The sequence below is a fragment of the Suricata suricatta genome, chromosome 15 (genome assembly GCF_006229205.1).
Source record: "Suricata suricatta isolate VVHF042 chromosome 15, meerkat_22Aug2017_6uvM2_HiC, whole genome shotgun sequence".
Lineage (NCBI taxonomy): Eukaryota > Metazoa > Chordata > Mammalia > Carnivora > Herpestidae > Suricata > Suricata suricatta.
The window spans coordinates 38,542,262-38,567,497 of record NC_043714.1 but is presented as its reverse complement, the minus strand read 5'-3'; the positions used below and the strand labels follow the sequence as shown (position 1 = coordinate 38,567,497).

General features: G+C 37.8%; 2 protein-coding genes across 4 annotated transcripts in view; both read left to right on the top strand.

Moving 5' to 3' along the window:
• VIRMA (vir like m6A methyltransferase associated) overlaps positions 1 to 17,137 on the top strand; it is a 62,773-nt gene extending 45,636 nt beyond the window's left edge. The window contains exons 17-24 of one of the 2 annotated variants that reach the window (XM_029923432.1): positions 5,680 to 5,812; positions 8,972 to 9,124; positions 9,650 to 9,810; positions 10,955 to 11,051; positions 12,280 to 12,446; positions 12,894 to 13,225; positions 15,975 to 16,118; positions 16,790 to 17,137. In XM_029923432.1, coding sequence (XP_029779292.1) covers positions 5,680 to 5,812; positions 8,972 to 9,124; positions 9,650 to 9,810; positions 10,955 to 11,051; positions 12,280 to 12,446; positions 12,894 to 13,225; positions 15,975 to 16,118; positions 16,790 to 16,944 — 1,342 coding nt within the window. In that variant the 3' untranslated portion in view covers positions 16,945 to 17,137. The remainder of the gene's footprint in view (positions 1 to 5,679; positions 5,813 to 8,971; positions 9,125 to 9,649; positions 9,811 to 10,954; positions 11,052 to 12,279; positions 12,447 to 12,893; positions 13,226 to 15,974; positions 16,119 to 16,789) is intronic. The other variant, XM_029923433.1, reaches the window with a different exon arrangement.
• Positions 17,138 to 23,985: 6,848 nt separating this feature from the next.
• Positions 23,986 to 25,236, top strand: part of RAD54B (RAD54 homolog B) — an 85,335-nt gene continuing 84,084 nt past the window's right edge. The window contains exons 1-2 of one of the 2 annotated variants that reach the window (XM_029923759.1): positions 23,986 to 24,074; positions 24,888 to 25,038. In XM_029923759.1, coding sequence (XP_029779619.1) covers positions 24,904 to 25,038 — 135 coding nt within the window. In that variant the 5' untranslated portion in view covers positions 23,986 to 24,074; positions 24,888 to 24,903. Of the gene's footprint in view, positions 24,086 to 24,887; positions 25,039 to 25,236 lie in introns of both variants that reach the window. The other variant, XM_029923760.1, reaches the window with a different exon arrangement.

The window sequence follows — 25,236 nt, the reverse complement described above, 5'->3', positions numbered from 1 at the left end:
AACTTCAAGTGTAATTTCTGCTTCAGTCTCTGTCTGTGCCTTCATCTTTTTCTTCTCTAGGAAGGTAGCTGGATGTTATATAGATTGGCTTGGAAATTTGTAGAAGTTTGTAGGAATATGACATAGAAAGGAGGAGGAAACATGTTTGTGCCTTTTATTAATTCTTGTAACATTGGTTGAAAACTTACGTTCCAAATACTCTTTGGTGCTGGCTCCTACCTTCTCCACTTCTTTCTCCTGATAAACTTGTCTCATCTTTTTTTTTTTTTAAATGTTTGTTTATTTTTGAGAGTGAGAGAGACACAGAGCATGTGTGGGGACGGTCAGAGAAAGAGACAGAGAATCAGAAGCTGAGCTGTCAGCAAAGAGCCCAACATGGTGCTCAAACCCACGGATTACAAGATCATGACCTGAGCTGATGTCAGATGCTTAATGGACTGAGCCACCCACGTGCCCCAACTTGTCTCTTCCTTTATATTCTCTTTCAGTTGGTGGTACTTGTTGAAAACCCAAGTTTTTCTATTCCTCCCACCCCCTTTTTAGTCTCTCACTATAGTCTTTACATTTTACTTCTGGAATATCCTTGTTCCTATTGCCTGAATATTTACTCTATATCCTTAAAACTCATCTTATACTCTCCATCTCCAGGAAAGCCAAAAAACTTTTCTTGATTCCTCCATTTCTAAGCTCTTATAAATACCCTTTGCATACATTTGCCATTGTATTATGTGTGGTATTTTTGGCTTTGCTGGATTCCTGTTTCTGGTCTTTTTTCTGTTGGTAATCTTTTCCTAAGTTGTCTTAACCTCTTTTCTCCTTTTAGCTTTAATTTTTCTGCTAAGCTCCATATAACCCATCTTCTATTTGACATCTCTGTGTGGCTTTCTACTGGACATTTCAAACTGAACAGATTTAAAGCAGAGCTCTTGATATTCTTGGTCGCAAGCATGTTTCTGTCTTGTTCATCCCGGTGTTATGTTAACTGTCCACACAAGTGTCCTACCAAAACAACAAATTCTTGATTTCTCACTTTTCCTTGCTCCCTACATGCAATCCATCAGTAAGACCAGTGGATTATGCCTACAAATGTATCCCTAATTTTATCACTTTTGTACACTCCATAGTTAATCACCCTTTTGTGCATGACTCATTTCAGTAGTCTCCAATCTACTCCTTGCTTCCACTGTTGTCCCCCTAAAATAATATTCTCTGAGCATTCAGACTGATATTTTAAACTTAAAACAGATACATTTGTTGTTCTGCTTAAATCTTTCTGGTGGCTTCCTATTATACTGCAATAAAATCCAGACTCTATAATGTTCTTTAAGGCTCTATACAATCTGGCCTTTGCTTATCTCTTTGACTTAACCTCATAGCTCTTTTATCCTCAGTTTTGCTACCTGTCAAGCTCATTTCTACTCCAGACATTTTTGTTTTGTTTTGTTTTCCTAAAATGTTTTTCCTCTAGATCCTTATAGGACTTGTTTCTCACTACACTCATGTATCTCTATAAATATTTTTTCTGTCAAAATACCTGTCTAAAATAGTCTATCTTGGGCTACCTGGCTGGCTCAGTTTTTTTTGTTTTTTTTTTTTAATTTACTTTTGAGAGAGAGATGAAGCACAAGCAGAGGAGGGGCAGAGAGCAAGGGAGACACAGAATCTGAAGCAGGCTTCAGGCTGTGAGCTTTCAGCAAAGAGCCCAACATGGGGCTCAGACTCATCGACTACAGGATCATGACCTGAGCTGAAGTCAGATGGTTATCGGACTCCTAATCTCACTGTCGTGAGTTCAAGCCCCATGATGGGCGTGGAGCCTACTTAAAATTAAAAAACAAAACAAAACAAAAAAACACACTGAAATAGTCTATCTTTTGTGTCCCCATTCCTTATCCCCCTTTATATTTTTAACTGTAGTTATACTTTGACATTACATTATATAGATTTATAGCTTATTTGAATATAAGCTACCTTAAGACAGGGACTGTGTCTTCTTGATTTAGTCACCCAGCATCTAGAAACCTGATATATAGTAGGCACTATGAAAGAATAAAAATGGACACTAGATTTGCTTAGTCCACAAATTTTTATTGAATGCCTCTTCTGGGCCAGATATTGTTATAGATACTAGGGATTTAGTAAATACATAGTATATTACAGAAAAACATTAAGTAGAGCAGGTCAGGTTACTGGTGAGTGCCAGAGTGAGGGTAGGAGTTGTCATTTGAAAAATGAGGTGATCAGGGAAGTCCTCACTGAGAAGGTGACCCTTGAACATGACCAAGACCCAAAGGAGGTAAACAATGAGACATGACAATATCCTAGGGGAGAACAATCACAAATAGCATGCCTGATGTGTCTGAGAAACAGCCATGAGGCCAAAGCTATCTTTGGAGTAAGAGCGAGGAGAAAAATTATAGGGCATAGGTCAGAGAAGTAATGTGGGGGGAAGTGGGAGCAGCAGATCTAGGGCCTTTAGTGTTATTGTAAAGGCCATTGTAAGATTTTGAGCAGAGGCAAAGAATGATCTGGTTTTTTTATCTGCCTTTTTTTTGTTTTTAATAAGCAAGTCACTATTATACTTTTTATGTAGTTCTCACAAGAACCCTGAAGCATGTTTCAAAAAAAATTTTTTGAGGTAGTTGTACTTTAAGAAGAATAACAAAAATAATAATACAGAGTTCAGATATGTCCTTCGTCCAGCTTACCCTTATGTTAATATCTTACATAACCATTGAATATTTATCAAAACGGAGAAACCAACCTTAGCATAATACTATTCACTAAAATAAAAAATGTATTTAAATTTTATAGTTTTTCCATTTCCATTTTAGGATCCAAGACAGGATACTACATTGCTTTTAATTGTAATGTATCCTTTGTCTTCTGTATCCTTGTTTTTCATGACCATGACATTTTTGGAGAGTACTTGTCAGTTATTTTGTAGACTGTTCCTCAATTTAGCTTTGTCTAATGTTTTCTCATAATTAGATTGAGATTATGCTTTAATGAGAAGATTACACAGATGGAGATACCTCATTTTGTGCACCATATCAGGAAATTCTGGATGTATTTCTGATGATACTCACTTTGATCACTTGACTGAGGTGCTGTCTGTCAGAATTCTGCACTGTAAATTTAATAATTTTTCATTTTTAATTAAATATTTTGGGCAGTGTATTTTGAGACTCTGCAAATACAGGATTTTATTTCTGTATAAAACTTTTGTCCACTAGGGATGCCTGGGTGGCTCAGTCGGTTGTGCATTTGACTTCCACTCAGGTCATGATCTCACAGTTCATGAGTTCAAGTGCTGTGTCACACTCTGTACTGACAGTGCGGAGCCTACTTGAGTTCTCTCTTTTTCCCCCTCTCTCTGCCCCTCATATTCACTTTCTTTGTGTCTCTGTTTCTCTCTCTCAAAATAAATAAACATTTAAAAAAACTGTTAGGAACAAAAACTCTTTTGTCCACTAATTTTAGTATTTATCAGTGTATCTAGGCATATGGTAGTGTTTACTGTGGTGTCCTAATGACTTCCTATTTCAATTTTTTAAATGTTTATGTATTTTTGAGAAAGAGAGAGAAAGAGAATGAATGGGGGTGGGGCAGAGAGAGAGGGAGAAACAGAGTCTGAAGCAGGCTCTGGGCTGTGAGCTGTCAGCACAGAGCCCAACTTGAGCTTGAACTCAGGAACTGTGAGATCATGACCTGAGCTGAAGTCAGGAGGCTTAACTGAGTGAACCACCCAGGTGCCTCTCTCTTATTCCTTTTTAATTTATTAATTATCCTTCTATAAGAAAGAATTATCACTTTTCCCTCATTTATTTACTTATTCAGGGATATATACCAGTATGGATTGTATCTATTTGTATGTACATAATATTTTTATTTATTTTCAAGTTTCATGACATTGCTTTATTATCCATCAGAGTTCATCTCAGGGTCCATACAAATTCAGTCTTTCAGAGTATTACCTCTGGCTTGCATATGTAGAATGTGGACCAGCCTTTGTGACTATGGGACAGGTTGAGATAAAGGAGCCCTGGCTTTTTGGTTTTAGGACTACATGGACATCCAGAGCCCTAAGGCAGCAGAAGGGGTCCAGTGGAGAGCTGTTTGTGTGGAGCCACTTCGGATTATGTTTCCCTCTGTCTCTGCCCCTCCCCTACTTGCTCTCTATCTCTCTCTCTCAAAATAAATAAAAAATAAACTTAAAAAAATAAGTTGAGCAGCAAAAATACCAGATTTTGGTATTGTTAGTTTTTAAAATTTTAGATATTCTAATAGGTATATAGTGGACCCCAGATTTTAATAGATTATGAAACTATGACTCATTTTCTTAAGGTTATATGCAGAGGCTAGAAATTGGCATAGACCATGGTTTTTCCATTAATCAAATTATCTTTGTATTTAATCTCATTCCTGATTGTTGTGCCTTGTCCATTCCAGTATTTTATAAAGTTCTCAAGGGCAGGAGTCTTTCTCTCTCTTTCTTGTAGTGCTTCACCAGAGTGTTTTATGATGGTATCTCAGAATCCAACCATATTTTTCAAATGTAACACTGCATGTTTAGTGTTAGCATAATCTTATTTTCATTTGGACTAATTATGAATTATTACAACTCAAAGGATCAAAGGATACAACTGAATATTAGAATACTTTGCCCTTAAAATTCTCTTTTGATCCACAAAGAGCTATGTAATTGTATAGAATAATTTTAGCAGGACTTGTATATTGTCATGGTTGATGGTTATACCTAAATCTACCTACATCAGGAGCTGGCAGACTCGGCCACAGGCCAAAGCCAGCCCACCCCCAGTGTTTGTAAATACAGTTCTGTTGCAGCGTAGCTGGCAGTTATGTGCTGTTTATGTCTCCTTTCCTTCTAAGCAAGCATTTGAGCAATTGTGATCGACACTGCTGTTGTGTGTAGAGAGAAACAGACTATGTTTTTATGTAGCCAGCACAGCGTAAAATATGTACCGTTTGGTTTTTTATGTAAACAGTTTGCAGACTTCCAACCAATACCCTGATTTCCTTCTGTCAAATTATAGTAATAGTAATTATTATCAAATAATTTACATAATTTTTACGTAAAGCAGCCTTTCTAGTTAGGCTTCTGAGACAGTTATAATCTTCTTGTATTAGAGAAATTTTTAGGCTATAAAAAGTATAAAACAATAGGGAACCTTGAAGTTTCTTTTACTAAGTTTTATATCTATTATTTGGGAGAAATTTTTTTCTTTTTTTGTGGGGGACTTGAAGCATATTTTTGGTTTTTTTATTTAAAAAAATTTTTTTTGATGTTTATTTCTGAGTGTGAGTGGGAGAGGGGAAGAGAGAGAGAGGGAGACACAGAATCTGAAGCAGGCTTCAGGCTCTGAGCTGTCAGCATAGAGTCTGGTGCGGGGCTCGAACTCACAGACTGTGAGATCATGACCTGAGCTGAAGTCGGATGCTCAACCAACTGAGCTACCCAGGCACCCCATTGATGCGTATTTTTAAAAGGAGGTATCTGTAGATATTGCTTTCTTTAAATGGTTTGTGTACATAGCCACACCAAAACATTTTTTAAATGGTAGATTAAATTTTGTTCTCTTTGAACTGGAGATCATTTATTTCTCATACTGGATTTATATGTTCAAATTTTGAGACATATCCTCTCTTTATTTACAGTTCCTTAAGGAAAAACAGTAATGCTTTGCATAGTTTACTGAAACGAGTGGTCAGCACGTTTAGTAAAGATACAGGTGAACTTGCATCTTCATTTTTGGAATTTATGAGACAAATTCTTAACTCTGACACAATGGTAAGTGTACATAATTATGTATGTATGTATTTGGTATTTTTTAAATTTAAAAACTTTTGTCAGGTTAAAATCACTTGGATTCAAAAATATCTTGGAATGTTTTTTGGAAGTTTGAACGTAGAATAGTGTGTGTTGCTTTGGCAGCACATAAACTGAACTTAGAATAGTGTTTTTTTCCTGTCCCCTTATCCACTATAAATGCAAGGTTTTGATTTCTAAAAACGATAGATGTTTAAGAGTAGAATTTACTGAACTCTTTTTAAATTTATTAAACATCATTAATTTTTGAATACTCTTTAACTTGACAACTTAGAGAAAAATACTACTTTATAGAGCCTTCATTTTTTACATAATTTTTTATATTGAGTAACCTTGCCAGGGACATTCAGGGCAGTCAAATTTTATCAGTCTCTTAGTCAAGTATTTACCATCTGTCATTTAACTGAGCATTTACTGATTGTGTTTTGGATATTGTGATTTTGGGGTGATTGTAAAGTTTATTATACTAGGGTATTTTGGATCCATCATAGATACTAAGTAAAGATTATTTCCCCAACTCTAAAATTTTACTGTTAAAATCTAACTAAGAATTTCACCTGTAGTGCCTTGGTAGCTTAGTCAGTTAAGCCTTTGATTCTTGATTTTGGCTCAGGTCATGCTCTCACAGTTTTTGAGTTTGATCCCCACATCAGGTTCTGTGCCACTTGTGTGGAGCCTGCTTGGGATTCTCTCTCTCTCTCAAAATAAAGATTTCTCCCATTGTATTTTCCAAAATCTAGTATATGTTATGGACACAATTCCAGAAGCCTTTAAAGAGTGTGATCAGATAAGTGTAGAAAAGTCTCACCGATGGAACTTAACTGTGCATATTACTGTAGTAAAAGATCTCAAAGTTCCTGGATAAATAGAAACTTGCTTTAATGCACTGTAATCTAGCTTTTCCCAATGTATTATCTGCAAAATACTTGCGTGTGTGTTGTGTATGTGTGCACGTATGCATGTATTATTAACATCCTGTGGGGCTGTATTCTGTTAACACTGGTTTAGGAAATTCAGCTCAGAGGCACCTGCATGGCTCAGTGGGTTGAGCGTCTGACTTTGGCTCAGGTTATGATCTTAGGGTTTGTGAGGTTCAAATGCTGCATCTGGCTTCCTGCTGTCAGTGCATTTCGCTGCCCTGCTCACACTTTCTTTCGCAAAAATTAAAAAAAAAAAAGAAAGAAATTCAGTTGTATTTAAGATTTGTGTTTGGAAAGAATTGTGGAGGACTTGTTTAGTTCAGTTACCAAAATAAATATATTATGGGATGATTTCATAAAACAAAATTAGGTTTACTGTTTAGTGTATTTCTCTGATGAGTGTCATTTATATTAAGAATATGTACGCCTCCAGTAGTGGGCGCCTGACTGGCTCAGTCAGGAGAGTATGAGACTATTGTTCGTGAGGTCATGAGTTCGAGCTTCATAATAGGAATGGAGCCTACCTAAAAAAATTTTTTTTTTACTCTGGTAAGCACTTCTTGGCTGCATGTTGTTTTATAGTTATTTTTGTGCCAATTTTATTGGTAGATTTGTATTTGCTTTGTGTCAGATATACTTTATTAAAGTGATTAAATTTATCAGATACTTGGATCCTGAAAGATCAAATTTTGATTCTGAAAGATAAAGAGCATATTTAATTGTATGACTATAGCTACCATAAAGAAATTTTAGGAGTTTTTATATAAGACTACTTATTCGTTTTACCAGGTCCTAACTGGTGTGTTGTTAATAAAGCAGTTTGACAGATTTTCTTACGCATGTCTTCAATTAAACAGTTATTGATCAAAAACTACTAACCAGTGTTCATTCTTGTTATCCAGGAGCTGCTGAGCCCTGAGGACTCCTAATTAATGCTTTTATTCATCCCTCACCAGTGCATTTCCTTCTCTTAACTCCTTCAGTGAGAAGATCAAGGCCATCCTGTTGGTTTCTAAATCTTTTCACTCTCCCTTAGATTCTTTCCCTGTTCTATCCAACCTGTTGTTTCCTTCCTTAATCAGAGGAGAATGTAACCGCTCCCCCCCATCACTTCATTGTTATCTATGAGGTAGATCTTATACCTTCTATCTGGCACCTTTTCCCTCTCCTGTCTCTCCTTGCCCTTGGCTGCTTGATAGAATCTCAATATCCAAAATCAAATTCATCATCTTCCCCCATAAACTTGATCTTTTATCTGTTCTACTTTTGTATCATGATCCTCTGTGACCTTCAAGATAGAAATCATGAAATAGTAGCCAACTTTCCTCCTTTTCTTCATCCTCTTCAGCTGCTGTCATTCATGTCAGTTTTATTTGTAATACCTTTCATATTTCACTTTCTTTTGTATTTTACCACTATTACCTTAGATTTTCTTCTTGCTTCTGCTTTTTTCATAATGTATTTATTGAAGTATGATCTATATCTCATAAAATTCACCCCTTTAGTTTTCAATATGTTGTGCAACTATCACTGCTGTGTAATTTCAGAATGTTTCATAATCCCAAAAAGAAGCTCTGTGCCCAATAATGGAAGCTTCCCATTCCCCCCTTTTACTTAGATCATGGCAATCACTAATCTACTTTTCCATCTCTATATCAATTTCTACAAAAAGATTGCTGGGATTTTGATAGGAATTGTATTGAATCTGTAGATCAGATTTGGGAGTATCACTATCTTAATACCATTTATTATATGGCTTACTTTTTAAAACAGGTAATATTAACTTTTTTCATTACAGAATATACCCTTAAATACAATAGTTATTGTTTTTTTTAGTTGTTTGCTTTATCTCTAGAAAGATAAATTCTGGTTTCATCAGTTATTATAGTAAGTAGACATTTTATTAACTTAAGTATCAATCAGTATGTTACATGCCCTGCAACTGCCAGTATATTTTATTTTTGTTAAGAAACCTTGTTGCTAGTGAACTGAATATGTATGTTTAGCTCTTTATTATATCTTATTCAAAGAAAATGTGTTTCAGTCTTAAGCTGATTAACTCTTTCTTAAAACCAGCCATTTGTAAGACCAAAGCACTGAAGGGAAGATTGCAGGAAATGGCTTAAATTATATGTATAAGTTTGGAAGCGTCTTTGCAAATTTTCTGTTCTCAAATTTAACTTGTGTGTGACATTTACAGGGATGTTGTGGAGATGATAGTGGTCTCATGGAAGTAGAGGGAGCTCATCCGTCACGGACAATGAGTATTAATGCTGCAGAGTTAAAACAGCTTCTACAAAGCAAAGAAGAAAGTCCAGAAAATTTGTTCCTTGAACTAGAGAAGCTTGTTTTGGTAAAAAAAAAAAAAAAAAAAAAAAAAAAAAAAAAAAAAAAAAAAAGAAAGAAAGAAAGAAGGAAAGAGAAAGAAAAACAGAAACTAAAAAACATTTGCTCATTCCTAAGATCTATATTTTTCTCTTTTTGACTAGTGCAACTTTTTCATAGTGACCTTTTTAAATGGCGAACATTCAGTTGAATAGTTATAATAAAGTTTCAAATAACTCTTTGAATCTTTGAATTAATGATTTAGAGTTAAGTCCTCCATACTATTATGATCTTAAGGAAGATGGCAGTAGTTTTTGAATTATCTATTTGAATGCAGGATGTCCCTTGCTACCATTCTCTAGAAATAAAATTCAAATGTTTTGGTGTTTGTTTTATTTGAATGTGTTTAATGTTAAGTGATAAGTTTTTGATGGTGTCCCATATTTCTAGTAATAAAAAAATACAACCTTTTCTATTAAAAAGTCAGTAGATTATGGGCATAAATGTTCGAGTTTTACCTGTATCATCTTATTCTGTTTTTGTCTATATCTAGGAACATTCAAAAGATGATGACAATCTGGATTCTTTGTTGGACAATGTAGTTGGACTTAAGCAAATGCTGGAGTCATCTGGTGATCCTTTACCTCTTGGTGACCAGGATATAGAACCAGTACTTTCAGCTCCAGAATCTCTCCAGAATCTCTTTAATAATAGGTAAAACAAGCAATGTTTTGTGGTTGAGTAAATATTGTATATTTAATGACTGAGATCTAAAGAGGGCCAACAAGCTATTTTTCTGTTAAGGGCTAGATAATAAAAATTCTAGGGGCGCCTGGGTGGCTCAGTCAGTTGAGTGTAAGACTTTGGCTCAGGTCATGATCTCATGGTTTGTGGGTTCGAGCCCCACGTCAGACTCTGTGCTGACAGCTAGCTCAGAGCCTGGAGCCTACCTCAGATTCTGTGCCTCCCTCTCTCTCTGACCCTCCCTGGCTCACGCTGTCTCTCGCTTCTCTCAAAAAAAAAGAAAAACCATAAAAAATTCTAGACTTTGCAGGCCACATTCAGCCTCTGTTGCATATTCTTCTATAGCATTTTGTATGTTTCTTATGGTTTTTTTAAAAACCTTAAATAATAGGGGCACCTGGGTGGCTTAGTCAGTTAAGCATCTGACTCTTCATCCCAGCTCAGGTTTTGATCTTAGTATTTTGAGTTCAAGCCCCACATTGGGCATTGTGCTGGGCATGAAGCCTACTTAAAACCAAATGAAACAAAACTTAAATAATAAACAAACCATTCCTATCTTGTAGGCTATATACAAGCAGGCTGGCATAATGGGGGCCATGGTTTACTGATCTCTGGTCTAGAGGTTATATACCTCTTGATCTTTGGAGCACTGTACTTTTATTTTATTTATTTATTTTAAAAAATTTTATGTCTTTATTTTATTTTGAGAGAGAGAGAGAGAGAGAGAGAGAGAGAGAGCGCGAGCGAGCAGGTATGGGCAGAGAGAGAGGGAGACACAGAATCCAAAGCAGGCTCCAGGCTCTGAGCTGTCAGCGCAGAGCCCGACTCAGGACTTGAACCCACTGTGAGATTATGACCTGAGCAGAAAGCAGATGCTTAACCAACTGAGCCTTCCAGGCGCCCCAGTACTTTTAGAACATACCTATCCAGTGTGATCAGTTTAGAAAAATTAAATATGGGCAGTTTCTGTACAGTTTTTTTTTACGTACTGATTTTACCAACAGTTTTGAGGGTAATGTTTTTGATTGTATATCCTACAGATTTTGCTTAGAAGATAAGCTAAAATATTTGATTTTGGAATTCTGCTTTTTACCAAATACCTTTTCTGTTCTAGGACAGCATATGTGTTAGCTGATGTCATGGATGATCAGTTGAAATCCATGTGGTTCACTCCATTTCAGGCGGAGGAGATTGATACAGATCTGGATTTGGTATAAGTAATTTTATGACTAAATATTTAGATAAAAGTTACTGTTGATTTTTTTTTTTTGGTTTTTGTGTGTATTCTTAGCACTAAAATAAGTTATGTGTTGTATGGCTGTTAAAAGCCCATTTGGGGGTGCCTAGCTGGCTGTCACTAGAGCATGCAACTCTTCTTCGTATTGTGAGTTCGAGCACCATGGTGGGTAATAGAGGTTACTTAAAAATAAAATCTATTAAAAAAAAAAAGCCCCTTTGGGGACCAGTACTGTATTATTTTCATATCAGTTGCCCACTTAATGGTATCTAGGACATTCAGTATCTTATGCTGCTTGTTTTGTTTCTAGTTAGTGATCTGTATATTTGAGAATGAGATTCTTTCTTTTTATTTTTTTTAGAGAGTGAGAACAGGGGAGGGGTGCAGAGGGAGAGAGAGAGAGAGAGAGAGAGAGAGAGAGAGAGAATCTTAAGCAGGCTCCACGCTCAGTGTGGAGACCAATGCAGGGCTGGATCTGATGACCCTGGGATCGTGACCTGAGCCAAAATCAAGAGTTGGATGCTCAACTGACTGAGCCACCAGGGTTCCCTGAGAATGAGATTTTTTAGGGAAAAATTATGTTTTCGCTTAAGTACTCTGAAGCACTTTGTTTTCTTATATTTATAGGGTATAGAATAGAGAAAAGTAGCCCACAAAATTATAATTCATTTCTGTTTTTCAGTTTAAGGAAAGGAATGGTATTGTGACAATCTACTTTTAATTTGGGGCAGATGTAAAGAATCTATTTGTTAAAATAATATAGGTACAAATGGGAATTTACATTCTTAAACATACTGCTGAACGTGTGAGAGTGTGTTTAAACATTTACAATTAAAAGCATGCTGATTTAGGCTTCTCAGAGCTATATTAGGGAGGATGATTTCAGCCACATATTGTACTACTTTTTCTTTCTTTTTTCTTTTTTTTAATTTTTTAACTTTTAAAAAATTATTTATTATTGAGAGACTGAGAGAGACAGAGCATGAGCATGGAGGGGCAGAGAGACTGAGAGAGACAGAGCATGAGCATGGAGGGGCAGAGAGAGGGGGAGACACAGAATCTGAAGGAGGCTCCAGACTCTGAACTGTCAGCATAGAGCCCAACACAGGGCTCGAACTCACAAACTGCGAGATCATGACCTGAGCTGAATATAATTACATTTAAGATGTATTTTTCATTTTGTTTCATTTTTATGACTGCAGGTAAAGGTTGATCTAATTGAGCTCTCTGAAAAATGCTGTAGTGACTTTGACTTGCACTCAGAATTAGAGCGCTCATTTTTGTCAGAACCATCCTCTCCAGGGAGAACTAAGACTACTAAAGGATTCAAACTTGGGAAGCATAAGCATGAGACCTTTATAACTTCAAGGTAAAATTTTATTCTACTGAAGATCTTGATTGTGGTCACAGAAGCTTATTTATTGCAATGTATTTTAAGATAGACACATAACTATTAGAGAAAAAAGGAAAATAACATAATACTTGAGTCACGAATATTGTTTAGAATTGTTTTTAAGATACTATTTTGGCCAGGGTATCCCTGGTACATTTGTTATGTTCTACTTTATGAGGGTTTGGAAGGTTTGAATGAGAGGTGAACTGGATTATTTTAAATAATTGTTAGTTATATCATAAAATGTGTGCACCATTCTTAGCTAGAATGTTGTGAAAGTAATAGAGGTATTTGCAATGTTAACACAATTGAAATAAGAACTAATTCAAATGTAGTTTTCAATCTTAGAAAGACTGACTTAAATATTCCCTGGACATAGGGAAAAAAAGAAAAAGTGTTCATGGAGTGTTTTTGTTTTAATAGTGGGAAGTCTGAATACATTGAACCTGCCAAACGAGCTCATGTGGTGCCACCACCAAGAGGAAGGGGCAGGGGAGGATTTGGACAGGGCATACGACCCCATGATATTTTTCGTCAGAGAAAACAAAACACAAGCAGACCACCATCTATGCACGTGGATGACTTTGTTGCAGCTGAAAGTAAAGAAGTGGTCCCTCAAGATGGAATACCCCCACCGAAACGGCCACTTAAAGTATCACAGAAGATTTCTTCTCGTGGTGGATTTTCAGGCAATCGAGGAGGACGGGGTGCTTTTCACAGTCAGAATAGGTTTTTCACACCACCTGCTTCAAAAGGTAATAACTATTTATGTGTACTTTCTAGTGAGTTACAAGATTGGAATATTAGTATATTGAAGTGATTTAGATGTAAGTGATGCAGATGAAGTACTTTTTGGTTACTATAATTAAACTGCTTCTCAGACCACTGGTAAGTATTTGCTGAGTACTTTATTGGAGAGAAAAAAAAGTTTTTTTCAATTAAAAAATTTTTAACAGTTTTTTAATTTTTAAAAAATGTTTATTTTGAGAGAGTGAGAGACGGACAGAGAGCAAGCAGGAGAGGGGCAGAGAGAGAGGGAGACACAGAATCCGAAGCAGGCTTCAGGCTCTGAGCTGTCAGCATAGACCTTAATTCAGGGCTTGAATTCACAAATCTTGAGATCATGACCTGAGCTGAAATTGGACGCTTAACCTGAGCCACCCAGGGGCCCCAGATGAAGTCTTTTTTAAGTTAATATTTAATTAATTGCATATTTAGTGATAAGTTTAAAAGAAGTCAGTTGGCTAATTATTTTCCTTTTTATTCTTTCTGAATAGTATCTATACATTGTCACAGTTCTACTTACCAACAATTTCCTTAGGATTCTTCTATGTAGTTAGCCATTGATTCTCTTATCTACTTGCATCTTGATGTTATATTTAATTTTTTTTTAGGATGTATTTATTTATTTTTAAGTTTTATTTTAGACAGAATGCACAAGCAGAGGAGAGGGGTGGAGGGGGAAAGAGAGAAAATCTTTATTTATTTATTTTTTTTATGTTTTTTATTTATTTTTGAGAGAGAGAGAGACAGCGTGAGCAGGGGAGGGTCAGAGAGAGAGGGAGACACAGAATCTGAAGCAGGCTCCAGGCTCTGAACTAGCTGTCAGCACAGAGCCTGATGCGGGGCTTGATCCCACGAACCGTGAGATCATGACCTGAGCCAAAGCTGGATGCTTAACCGACTGAGCCACCCAGGCGCCCCAGGATCGGAAAGAGAGAAAATCTTAAGCAGGTCCCACACTCAGTGGAGGGCCTGACTCAGGGCTTGATTGACCTTTGGATCATGGCCTGAGCTGAAATCAAAAGTTGGATTCTTTTTTTTTTTTTTTAATTTTTTTTAATGTTTTATTTATATTTGAGACAGATTCAGAGCATGAGTGGGGAGGGGCAGAGAGAGAGGGAGACACAGAATCAGAAGCAGGCTTCGGGCTCTGAGCGGTCAGCACAGAGCCTGATGTGGGGCTCGAACCCACGAACATGAGATCATGACCTGAGCTGAAGTCAGAGGCTCAACCAACTGAGCCACCCAGGCGCCCAAGAGTTGGATTCTTAACCAACTGAGCCACCCAGGTGCCCCTTAAGATTTTATTTTTAAATCTCTATACCCAACGTGGGGTTCGAATCCACAACACCAAAGTCAAGAGATGTTCGTTCTACTGACTGAGCCAGCCAGACACCCCTATTTAATCTGTTTTAAATTCTTTAAGGATTTTACCTGTGAATGAATTCCATTTAAAATGTTCGACACCTATTCACACCTGTTTCAGAATGCTACCCTCCTTAAGGGACCTAGGGAGATCACTGCAGAGCAGAGCTTTAAATACAAATCTTGTTTCTTTTTTAAGCTACTGTTCGGGGAAATTTTTTTTTTTTTTATTTTTTTTTATTTTTGATACAGCGAGAGACAGAGCATGAGAGGGGGAGGTGTAGAGAGAGAGAAGGAGACACAGAACCGGAAACAGGCTCCAGGTTCTGAGCTAGCTGTTAGCACAGAGCCTGACGTGGGGCTCGAACCCACCAACGTGAGATCTGACCTGAGCCGAAGTCGGACGCTTAACCAACTGAGCCACCCAGGCGCCCGAAAATTTATTTTTAAAGATTCTTGGGGAACCTGGGTGGCTCAGTCAGTTAAGCTCAGGTCATGATCTCATGGTTTGTGGGTTCAAGCCCTACCTTGGGTTCTGTGCTGCCAGCCCAGAGCCAGGAGCCTGCTTCAGATTCTCTGTCTCCTTCTCTCTTTCTGCCCCTCCCCTGATCACACTGTTTTTCTGTCTCTCAAAAAATAAATGTTAAAAAAAAAAAAAGATTTTATTTTTATGTAATCCCTACACTAAATGTGGGAGTCATACTCACAACCCTGAGATCAAGAGTTGCATACTCCACCAACTTAGCCAGCCAGGCACCCCTACTGTTGTGGAACATAACAGAAAACCACAAAACATGTTTTATTGATTGATAAAAGTGGCTACTTCTACTTATTGCATCATATATTTTGCTTCTGTGATTTATTGATCATTATTCTTTATTTTTAAAAAGTTTCAAGATTTTAGAAACTGAGTATATTTGTAGAAATTATACTAACCTAGTGGATTGTTGACATGTTTTCATGTTGCTGAGTTAGGAGGTTCACAATGAAAGTGAATAGCAGTTTATATTAATAACAAACACATAGCTGTGTTAGGACTATTATATATAACACTCTTACATCAACCCTTTGAGGTAGGCTCTGTTATATACCCGTTTTACAGAAGAGAAGACTATCAGCTGACCAGGACATATACATGTAAGTGGCAGAACCCATATTTGAATGCTGGCAGTCTGACTCTAGAGCCTCTGCTTCTAACCACATAGGATGCTGACACACTGTAGTATATCAGCCTCGTCCAGAAATTGCATAGTTTCTTTTCCATTACTTTGAAGAATAAGAAAAACCTGTTGAATCTTTTTTAATCCAGTTGAAGTTGTGAAAATAGTAGATATTGATTGTGTTTATTGTTTTTAGGAAACTACAGTCGTCGGGAGGGAACAAGAGGCTCCAGTTGGAGTGCTCAGAACACTCCTCGAGGAACGTACAATGAAAGTCGTGGAGGCCAGAGCAATTTTAACAGGGGACCTCTTCCACCATTACGACCACTCAGTTCTACAGGTATACATCCCCCTGAGCTGATATCACTGAGGCAGTGGGTAGGGGAGGTGATGCAAATCCTCCTTTTCAAGTTGTCAGATGTCATATACTTTCATTCTGAGAGAGAATATTTTAGAACATAGACTTATAATTTTAAAGTCAATTTAATTTTATATCAGTAAATAAATGCCCAATGTCCATATTCTGTGGGAATAATAAAAATTCTGGATTCTGAACTATGTGTATAATCTGAGCAGTTTCATAGTGATGGGCTGATAATGAAAGCCAACCCTTAAGATACTTTTTTGACCAAAGTATTTTAATAATAGAGATATCTTCATGCAGTATATTGTATTTTGTTTACAATACTGTCTTGTGTGTGTAGGCACATAACCTGTTTTTTGTCAAACATTATTATATGAAGTCCAGAATTCTGGTCAGAAGTAGCTTTTGGTTTCACATGCACTTTTTTTTATAACAACTTTATTTGAGATATAATTCTCATATCATACAGTTTGCCTATTTAAAGTGGACAGTTCAGCAGTCTTCACCGCATTCACAGAACCTGCACATAGACTTTAAAGGAGCAAAGAGTAATTCTTGTCTTAGTTTGAGCTGAGTTCTATAGGTTACCATTTCTATAGTGGGAACATAAAGGATGTTATGACTAAAAACTATATTCTCTTTTATAGGCTACCGCCCAAGTCCTCGGGACCGTGCTTCTAGAGGTCGTGGGGGACTTGGACCTTCCTGGGCAAGTGCAAATAGTGGCAGCGGAGGCTCAAGAGGAAAGTTTGTTAGTGGAGGCAGTGGCAGAGGTCGTCATGTACGATCTTTTACACGATAAAAATGTTTTCGGGAACATCCTGAGTGTCTACGACCGTTTCAGGAGGATGATAAAAATAAAAGAAGACATTGAAGGACCAACTTAGACTTAGCAGTTATCTGGAGACATCTGAGAGAATATTTTTATCTGAAGAAAGCAGATTTTGTTTGATACCTAACACAAAATTTCAATAAAAATCCAAACTTTGTATGTATGTTTGTATATATTTTTTCCCTTTCATATATAACTGTTTACAAAATTTCTTAGGTAGAACATGAACAATGAGGTGACTTCGGTGTTAGTGTATTTTTGCCTATGCCACAGATGTCCCCAGTAAAGTTATCAGCTCACGGTGCCCTTTAGTGTTGGCAGTAGCTTTTTCACAGCACAGCTAATCGAAAGAAATACCTAATACTTTTATTTATTAACGGTTGGGTCCAAACAACTTAATAAGAATTTATATCATAACCATGAGTAACTGAACACTGCTAACTTCTTAGACTTTGGAATTAGCTTGGATACCATCAGTATCATCTCCTGTTCCACAATGCTTTTTGCACAGTACTTTTTATCAGAACTGCTGAAAACAGCATTTTGCAAAGATACACTGTTATGGAAAAAATTTAATGCTAATTAAAGTACCTTGAACTAGTAGTTTGTGTTGTGTCCAACAGATGTGTTACTCTCAAGAATTTTATATACCCTATGACATCTGTGTTAATTTATTTACTAGGATGACCTGGTGCACAGTTTTGGGAATCTTTTGGCTGTACCAAAAGAAACCTGACATTCTTCTTCATATTAGAAATATATATGCTCCGGGGCACCTGGGTGGCTTAGTCGGGTGAGCATCCGGCTTCGGCTCAGGTCATGATCTCGCAGTTGTGGGTTTTAGCCCCACGTCAGGCTCTGTGCTGCTATCTAGCTCAGAACCTGGAGCCTGTCTTCGGATACTGTGTCTCCCTCTTCTTTGACCCTTCCCTGCTCATGCCATCTCTCTCTCTCTGAAAAATAAAACATTAAAAAATATATATATATATTTTTTTGTGTTTCAGATTTATACCTACATATGCTATTTTATTATGCAATTTTTTAAAGCCTAAATGAGTCTAATAATGGTTCTTTTGAGAATCAGAAACATCTAATAAACTCTGGACTTTATATACAGAAATAAAGTTGATAACTTTGAGAAAATAGCCATATTTTTCCCAAGGTTTTCTTGACTCAGCCTATATAACTGGAATAAAATATAGAGTTCTTAAACAACAGGAGTGTATGAATCTCATGCACTCATGCTCATATAAAGTATGTTTGTTTGGAAGTACTTAAAGCTGAGCTCTAAAGACTGATTTAAGGAGAAGATAATAGAAATCTTTTCATTACTAGTAGCCTCAAAAAAAACCCCAAGATAATCTAAATATTTTTCAATCCTAAAACTTAATGAGTTCATTCTCTCTAAAGATGCATTTTTCACATTAGCTAGTATTCAAAGTTTGTCCCTAATGTCTGACATAAGTACACAGAAAAATAGTTTTTTAAGTAACTGCATTTCTTAAAAATAACATAAGGGTATATATAGATACATAATTACTTGACTAGCTTTTTAGCTTTAAGTTGAATATAATCTCTGAGAAATAATCAGTTCTTTTTCTTAATTTTTTCTTTTTTTTTTTAATGTTTATATTTGAGAGAGAATAAGTGGGGGAGGAGCAGAGAGAGGGAGACACAGAATCAGAAGCAGGCTCCAGGCTCTGAGCTGTCAGCACAGAGCCCAACACAAGGCCTGAACTCACAAACTGTGAGATCATGACCTGAGCCAAAGTCAGACGCCTAATCCACTGAGCCACCCAGGTGCCCCTAAATTTTTTCTTAATGTCTATTTTTGAGAGAGAGAGAGAGCACACAAGCGCATGAGAGAGCATGAGTCAGGGAGGGGCAGAAAGAGGGAGACACAGAATCCAAAGCAGACTCCAGGAATTCAACTTTGGCTCAGGTCATGGTCTTGTGGTTTGTGAGTATGACCCCAACATTGGGCTCTGTGCTGACAGCTTGGAGTCTGGAGCCTGCTTTGGATTCTGTGTCTCCCTCTCTGCCCTTTCCCTGCTTGTGCTCGCGCTCTCTCTCTCTGTCTCTCTCAAAATAAAAATAAATAGCTCTGGTGCAGTGGAATGGACTAGAGAGGAAAGAGCCTGAGCAGAAACAGCAATTAAGCAACTACAGCAAAGATCTAAATCAGTGATTTTTAGACTGGTCTTCAAATCAGCAGCTCGGCATCAGCTGGGAATTTGTTAGAAATGCACATTTCCAAGGCACAGCCCCAGACCTAAGAAATGTGTGCTTTAACAAGCCCTGCAATGGGGCACCTGGATGGCTGGGTTGAGCAGTTGAGTGTGAACTTCGGCTCAGGTCATGATCTCACGGTTCGTGGGTTTGAGCCCCGTATCAGGCTCTGTGCTGACCACTAGCTCAGAGTGTGGAGCCTCCTTCGGATTCTGTGTCTCTTTCTCTCTCTGCCTGTCCCCTCTTCATGTTCTCTCTCTCTCTGTCTCTCAAAAATAAATAAATGTAAAAAAAAAATTAACAAGCCCTGAATGTGATTCTGCTAAAATTTGATGCACTCTACAATTTGAGAATGACTGATATGTTCTCAGTGTTTCTCAAATTTAGAAATCCTCTGGGGAGGTCTTAAATATACAGGTTCCAGGAGGCTCCTGGTTGGCTCATTGGATTAACCATCTGGCTCTTAGTTTTGGCTCAGGTCATGCTCTCATGGTTTGTGAGTTCAAGCCCCACATTGGGCTTCTCGCTGACAGTGCAGAGCCTGCTTGAGATTCTCTCTCTTCCTCTCTCTGCTCCTCCCCATCTTATGCACATGTGTGCATGCATCCTCTCTCTCTCTCTTTCAAAATAGATAAAAAAAACTTTTAAAAAATGGAGGTTCCAGGGACCTACTAAACTCTTTTTAAAAAGTTATTCAGGAGATTCTGATCAGGCAGGTTTGGATACAGTGACTCAAATGAAAAGTAATGTCCTCAACTAAGACAATGGTAATGGAAATGGAGAGATCAAATACAAAAGATGTTTCCCAGATACTGGAATACCTCTAGAATTTATTAGGCCATGGTGGCATAAAATGGTACAAAACAGTTACTGCTCTGAAAGAACTTTCTAGTGGCAGCTGTTTGGGAGCAGAATGAGGAAAAAGCATTTCAGAAAAGATTGAGGCACCTGAAGAGACCTGAAGTTTGAGGGTGGCAAGTATACCAAAATCCTCAAAAGGTGAACATGAAAAGACTACCAGACTGGGCAATTTGAAAGATTTTATAACTTCTGTGATGGTAGGTTTTTTTTGGAGTGTGAATTTGAAAGAAGGTACGCAGAATCCATAATGCTGTTTGATGCATGACTAGGAGTGAGAAACTATGGGCAATGAATATTTTTTCAGTTTGGTGGGGAACAGAGGAGAGATTGCTACAGGCTACGTGTATCAAAGCCGCTCCTCCCCCAACATGTTATGTATAAAGTCTCCCTTTATGTTGTGGTGCTAGACTGTATCTGCAGAATCTGGTTTTTTGTTTTCTGTGCTTCATACTTGACTACAGACTCCTTTGGAAATTGCACTTTAATTTTTTTAGGTTTACTTATTTATTTTGAGAGAGTGAGGGAGACTGTGTGCAAATAGGGAAGGGGCAAAGAGAGAATTCCCAGCTGGCCCTGTACTGTCAGCATGGGGCCTGATATGAGGCTTAACCCCACAAACCACAAGATTATCACCTGAGCCAAAACCAAGAGCCAGAGCCTTAACCGATTCAGCCACCCAGGCACCCTGGAAATTGCATTTCTGATTGTTTTATTCTAAGTTCTCCTGTCTACTTCTTTCATATCTAAGATGTTCTTAACTATGCTGCATTGTTTCATGCTGCCTAAACATCTTTGCAGCATAATTTTTTTTAATGACTCTATTCTGGTTAGTATATTTATCATTATATATTCTTGGGGTTTTTTTTTATTTTTTTATGTTTATTTACTATTGAGACAGAGAGAAACAGAGCATGAGTAGGGGAGGGGCAGAGAGAGAGGGAGACACAGAATCCAAAGCAGGCTCCAGGCTCTGAGCGGTCAGCACAGAGTCCGATGCGGGGCTCGAACCCACAAACTGTGAGATCATTCATGACCTGAGTTGAAGTTGGACACTTAACCAACTGAGCCACCCAGGCGCCCCTATTCTTGGGTTTTAAATGGAACATAGTTTTGAGGTATTAATTTGGAAAAAAATATGCTAAGGTGATTGGCTTTCATTTTATTTTATTATTTTATTTTTTAAAGTTTGTTTATTTTGAGAGAGAGGGAGCGAGGGGGTAGAGGGGAGAGAATCCTAAGCAGGTTCTGCACTATCAGCACAGAGCCTATTGCAGGACTGGGAGTCACAAACCGTGTGATCGTGACCTGAGCTGAAATCAAGAGTCAGATGTTTAAGTCACTGAGCCACCTAGGTGTTGCAGAAAGTTTTACTTCTGATAGGTCTAATGTTAACTGAACCTGGGGACGCAGTATAATGTCCTTACAGAAAGTAGTGGTGATAACATTTTAGTATTTACTCAATGATTAATCCGGTTCTGTGTCTCCTTCTCTCTCTGCCCCTCTCCCTCTCATGCTCTGTCTCTCTCTGTGTATCAAAAATAAATAAAACATTAAAAAAAACCATATCTAGACAAGTTGTCGCTTGTCTGAATTATGATAATAGCTTCCTAATTCAGCTCAAAACCCTTCAATGGCCTTCTATTTCAGAAAAGCCAGAATTCTTACAATAGTCCACAGGTTTCTACCTGTTTTCACCTCTCTCTGTTATTTCTTTGACCTCATCTACTACTCCTCATCTACTACTCTCTGAGTTCACTTCACTTCAGCTACCACCTTCTAACTATTCCTACTGGCAATAATGTATCCCGAAGTACATTATTGCTTCAGGTCCTTTGTTCAAAGAGGCCTTCCCTGGCTACCCTAACTATAGAGTTTCAATAACCTCCATCTCTGCTTTACTCTTCTCTTTACACCTTTTCTGTTTTTAAAAAATTTTTTTAACATTTATTTATTTTTGAGAGACAGATTGTGAATGGGGGAGGGACAGAGAAAGAGGGGGACACAGAATCTGAAGCAGGCTCCAGACTCCGAGCTGTCAGCAAAGAGCCCGACGCGGGGCTCAAACCCATGGACTGTGAGATCATGACCTGAGCTGAAGTCAGATGTTCAACCGACTGAGCCACCCAAGCGCCCTTCTTTACACCTTTTCATTATCTAACACTTTATAGTTTACTCATTTATCTTCTTTATCATTAGATGCAAGTGGTACACTTTGTGATTAAAATGCAGAAAATTCAAATCATTTATTTATGTAATAATTTATGTTAGTATTGAGAAGTCGTTGTAATCTTTCTGACGAAACTGACATATCTTTCCATACCATCTGTTTTTTTCTAGCCCACTGTTATCTAATGCCATAAAACAATTAAGTGAAGTAAACTAAATATTTCATGATAATTTTTATTAGAAAGAATAAAAAGCGAGATTAATTTCCCCTCCATAGACAATTCCTATAAAATATAAATAAGTCTTTTGAAATCTATTTCAAATAAAAGTTACTTTACTTGCTGTGTTCTAACTAGGTATATTTCTTTTGGTTTATATTCATCAGTTATAATTTTGCTGTTTATCTTTATTGTAGAAAATTAACCCTAACTTTTGCTGTTATGCAACTCATAACATCTTTGCTAAATTGTAGCAACTTAATATATAAAAAATGATACAAGGGCACATGGCTGGCCTCAGTTGGTAGAGCATGTGACTTTTGATCTCAGAGTCTGAATTCCAGCCCCACACTGGGCATATAGTTTACTTAAAATAAAATACAGGGCACATGGGTGGCTCTGTCATTTAAGTGACTGGCTCAGGTCATGATCTTCTTGTTAGTGAGTTCAAGTCCCACATTGGGCTTTGTGCTGAGAGTGGGGAGCCTGTTTGGGATTCTCTCTCTCTCTCTCTCTCTGCCCATCTCCCCCACTCTTTCTCTTTCAAAATAAACATTTATTTAAAAAAACTTTATGAAATGTTTATTTATTTTTGAGAGAGAGAGAGCGAGTGAGGCTCAGGGGAGGGGCAGAGAGAGAGGGAGACACAGAATCTGAAGCAGGTTACAGCCTCTGAGCTGTCAGCACAGAGCCCAAAGCTGGGCTTGAACTTACAAACTGGGAGATCATGACCTGAGCTGAAGTGAAATGGTTAACCAACTGAGCTAACCAGGCTTCTCTCTCAAAATAAAATTTTAAAATAAAACAAAATAAAATACAAAATTTCAAAAAAAAAGTCTACTACAGTTTGATAAAATTTAATATTCCCCAATTCTTCACCTATATTTTTAGAGCTTCACCTGTATTTTATAGTTAAGTGCTTTTCAAAATCAGGCTAATTGATAAAAATTATTCTATACACACATTTCTAAGTGTTTTGTTCAAACTGGAATACTTTTGTAGAAACTACAGACTGACATGGTTTGGAGATACTTTTACATTAAAAGGCCTATGACCTATACATGCCTTGTATTAAAAAGTGTCAGACCACTTTTAAAACGTTAGTTTACCTATTTGGGCCAGGTACTTTAAGGACCTATATTATTTTAATCACGTTGCTGAAGTTACTTCATTCCTAAAATGCTGCTTTAGGAGCTTTATGGTAAAATCAGCATATTGGCATAGTACTTTTCTAAGCAGACCACCTAACTGTATGAACATATCCATGTACTTGGTCTCAGATCTGTGTCGTCTATTTAAAATGAGGTCTGTAGCCTCAGTACCTACAGCATGTCTGATTATAGGAAATAAATAACAAAGAAACAAATATTTTTCCAAGTAAATATTTTTGAATTGAACCGTAAAACTGAATCTAACTACAAATACAGGAAAACGCAACGAGACATGCGCAGTTAAAGTCGTCCAATCAGAGTCGGGCTGAACAAGGCACTGCGGCAGGAAGGTGGTGCGCACGCGCGGCTAGCTCGTTCGCCATAGGCTGCGCAGAGGCGGGAGCCTTAAGCTCTTCGGGTGGCCAGAGTCTCTGTCTCCCCGAGTCAGTCTTCCCTGGATGTGCGGCTTCTAGAGGTTCGTCGCCGGTGTGTCCTTGGAGGGGAAAGCTCGTGAGGCTGCGGTAGTTTGTGGGCTTGGGTGGGACAAAACAGGAGAGGCGCTGGAGCAGGCCTCCGGGGAGGAGGGAAGGAAGGCGGTGGAGCGGCGGCGACCGTCTTCAGCGGGCGGGGGGACAGTGGTCTGAAGTGTGAGACACCCTCGCTCTTGGCTCCGCGGTGGGTGGTGCGAAGCCGCAGGGTGCGTTTGTAACGGGGAGGTCCCAGGGAGAGGCGACTCTAGGCCGTCGTCCCTCAGCGGACCACCCTCTTTGCTTCTGTGGTGCTTAGGTTTGTTTCCCTCAGGACTAGTCAACATTGTCTTGCACGGTATTAACCGATTCATTAATAGACGCTGTCTGTAGGCACGTTTAGCGGGGCTGCAAAGGCAGAGGAGCGACTTAAGTCACGAAGCGTAACTGCTACCTATGGTGGTAGGAAGGCCAAAAGCAGAAACAGCGGGTCTGTTGCTGGTTCTTGGCTGTTTTATTGACGCTGATGTATCCCAGAGGTTTAATGGTTGCGTTCTTCAAAGACTATATCACTATTATCTAATCCGTAGTATTATTGAAATCCACATGCTCTAGTGTACGCCGTTCGGCTTAACTCTTCTTTTCAGTAGCCCCTTGTGATGAAAATAAAATCTTACTAGCTTTTAAACTTGTTTTCTAAGGCTTTTTACAGGTGTATTGTCTTCTAGTTTTAAAGATATGGGTGTAGTAATGAGCTGTTTTTAGATTTGGAGTTAATTCTGTCAGGTTCATGGATGATTTGTGTTTTGGGTGTTTTTTAGGTTGGTACTGCTGAATATGAGACGATCCGCAGCACCGAGTCAGTTGCAGGGGAATTCCTTCAAAAAACTAAAATTTATACCACCAGGAAGGAGTAATCCAAGTCCCGATGAAGAGATTACAAAGATGAGTCCAGATGTAAAGTTATTTCAGGTAAAAAAAAAAAATACAATAAAGGAAGCATAATATAGAGAAGCACTTTTTTTTTTAACATGTTAAGGAGTTAAGAACACTTAACTCCATTAAAATTCCTGAAGGAAGTTTTAGTATCTCTGACAAAGTCTTCCCAAAACCTTAGAATAATGATTAAAATCATTTTTTTAAAGGAATGATAGGCAGTTGGATCTCTAG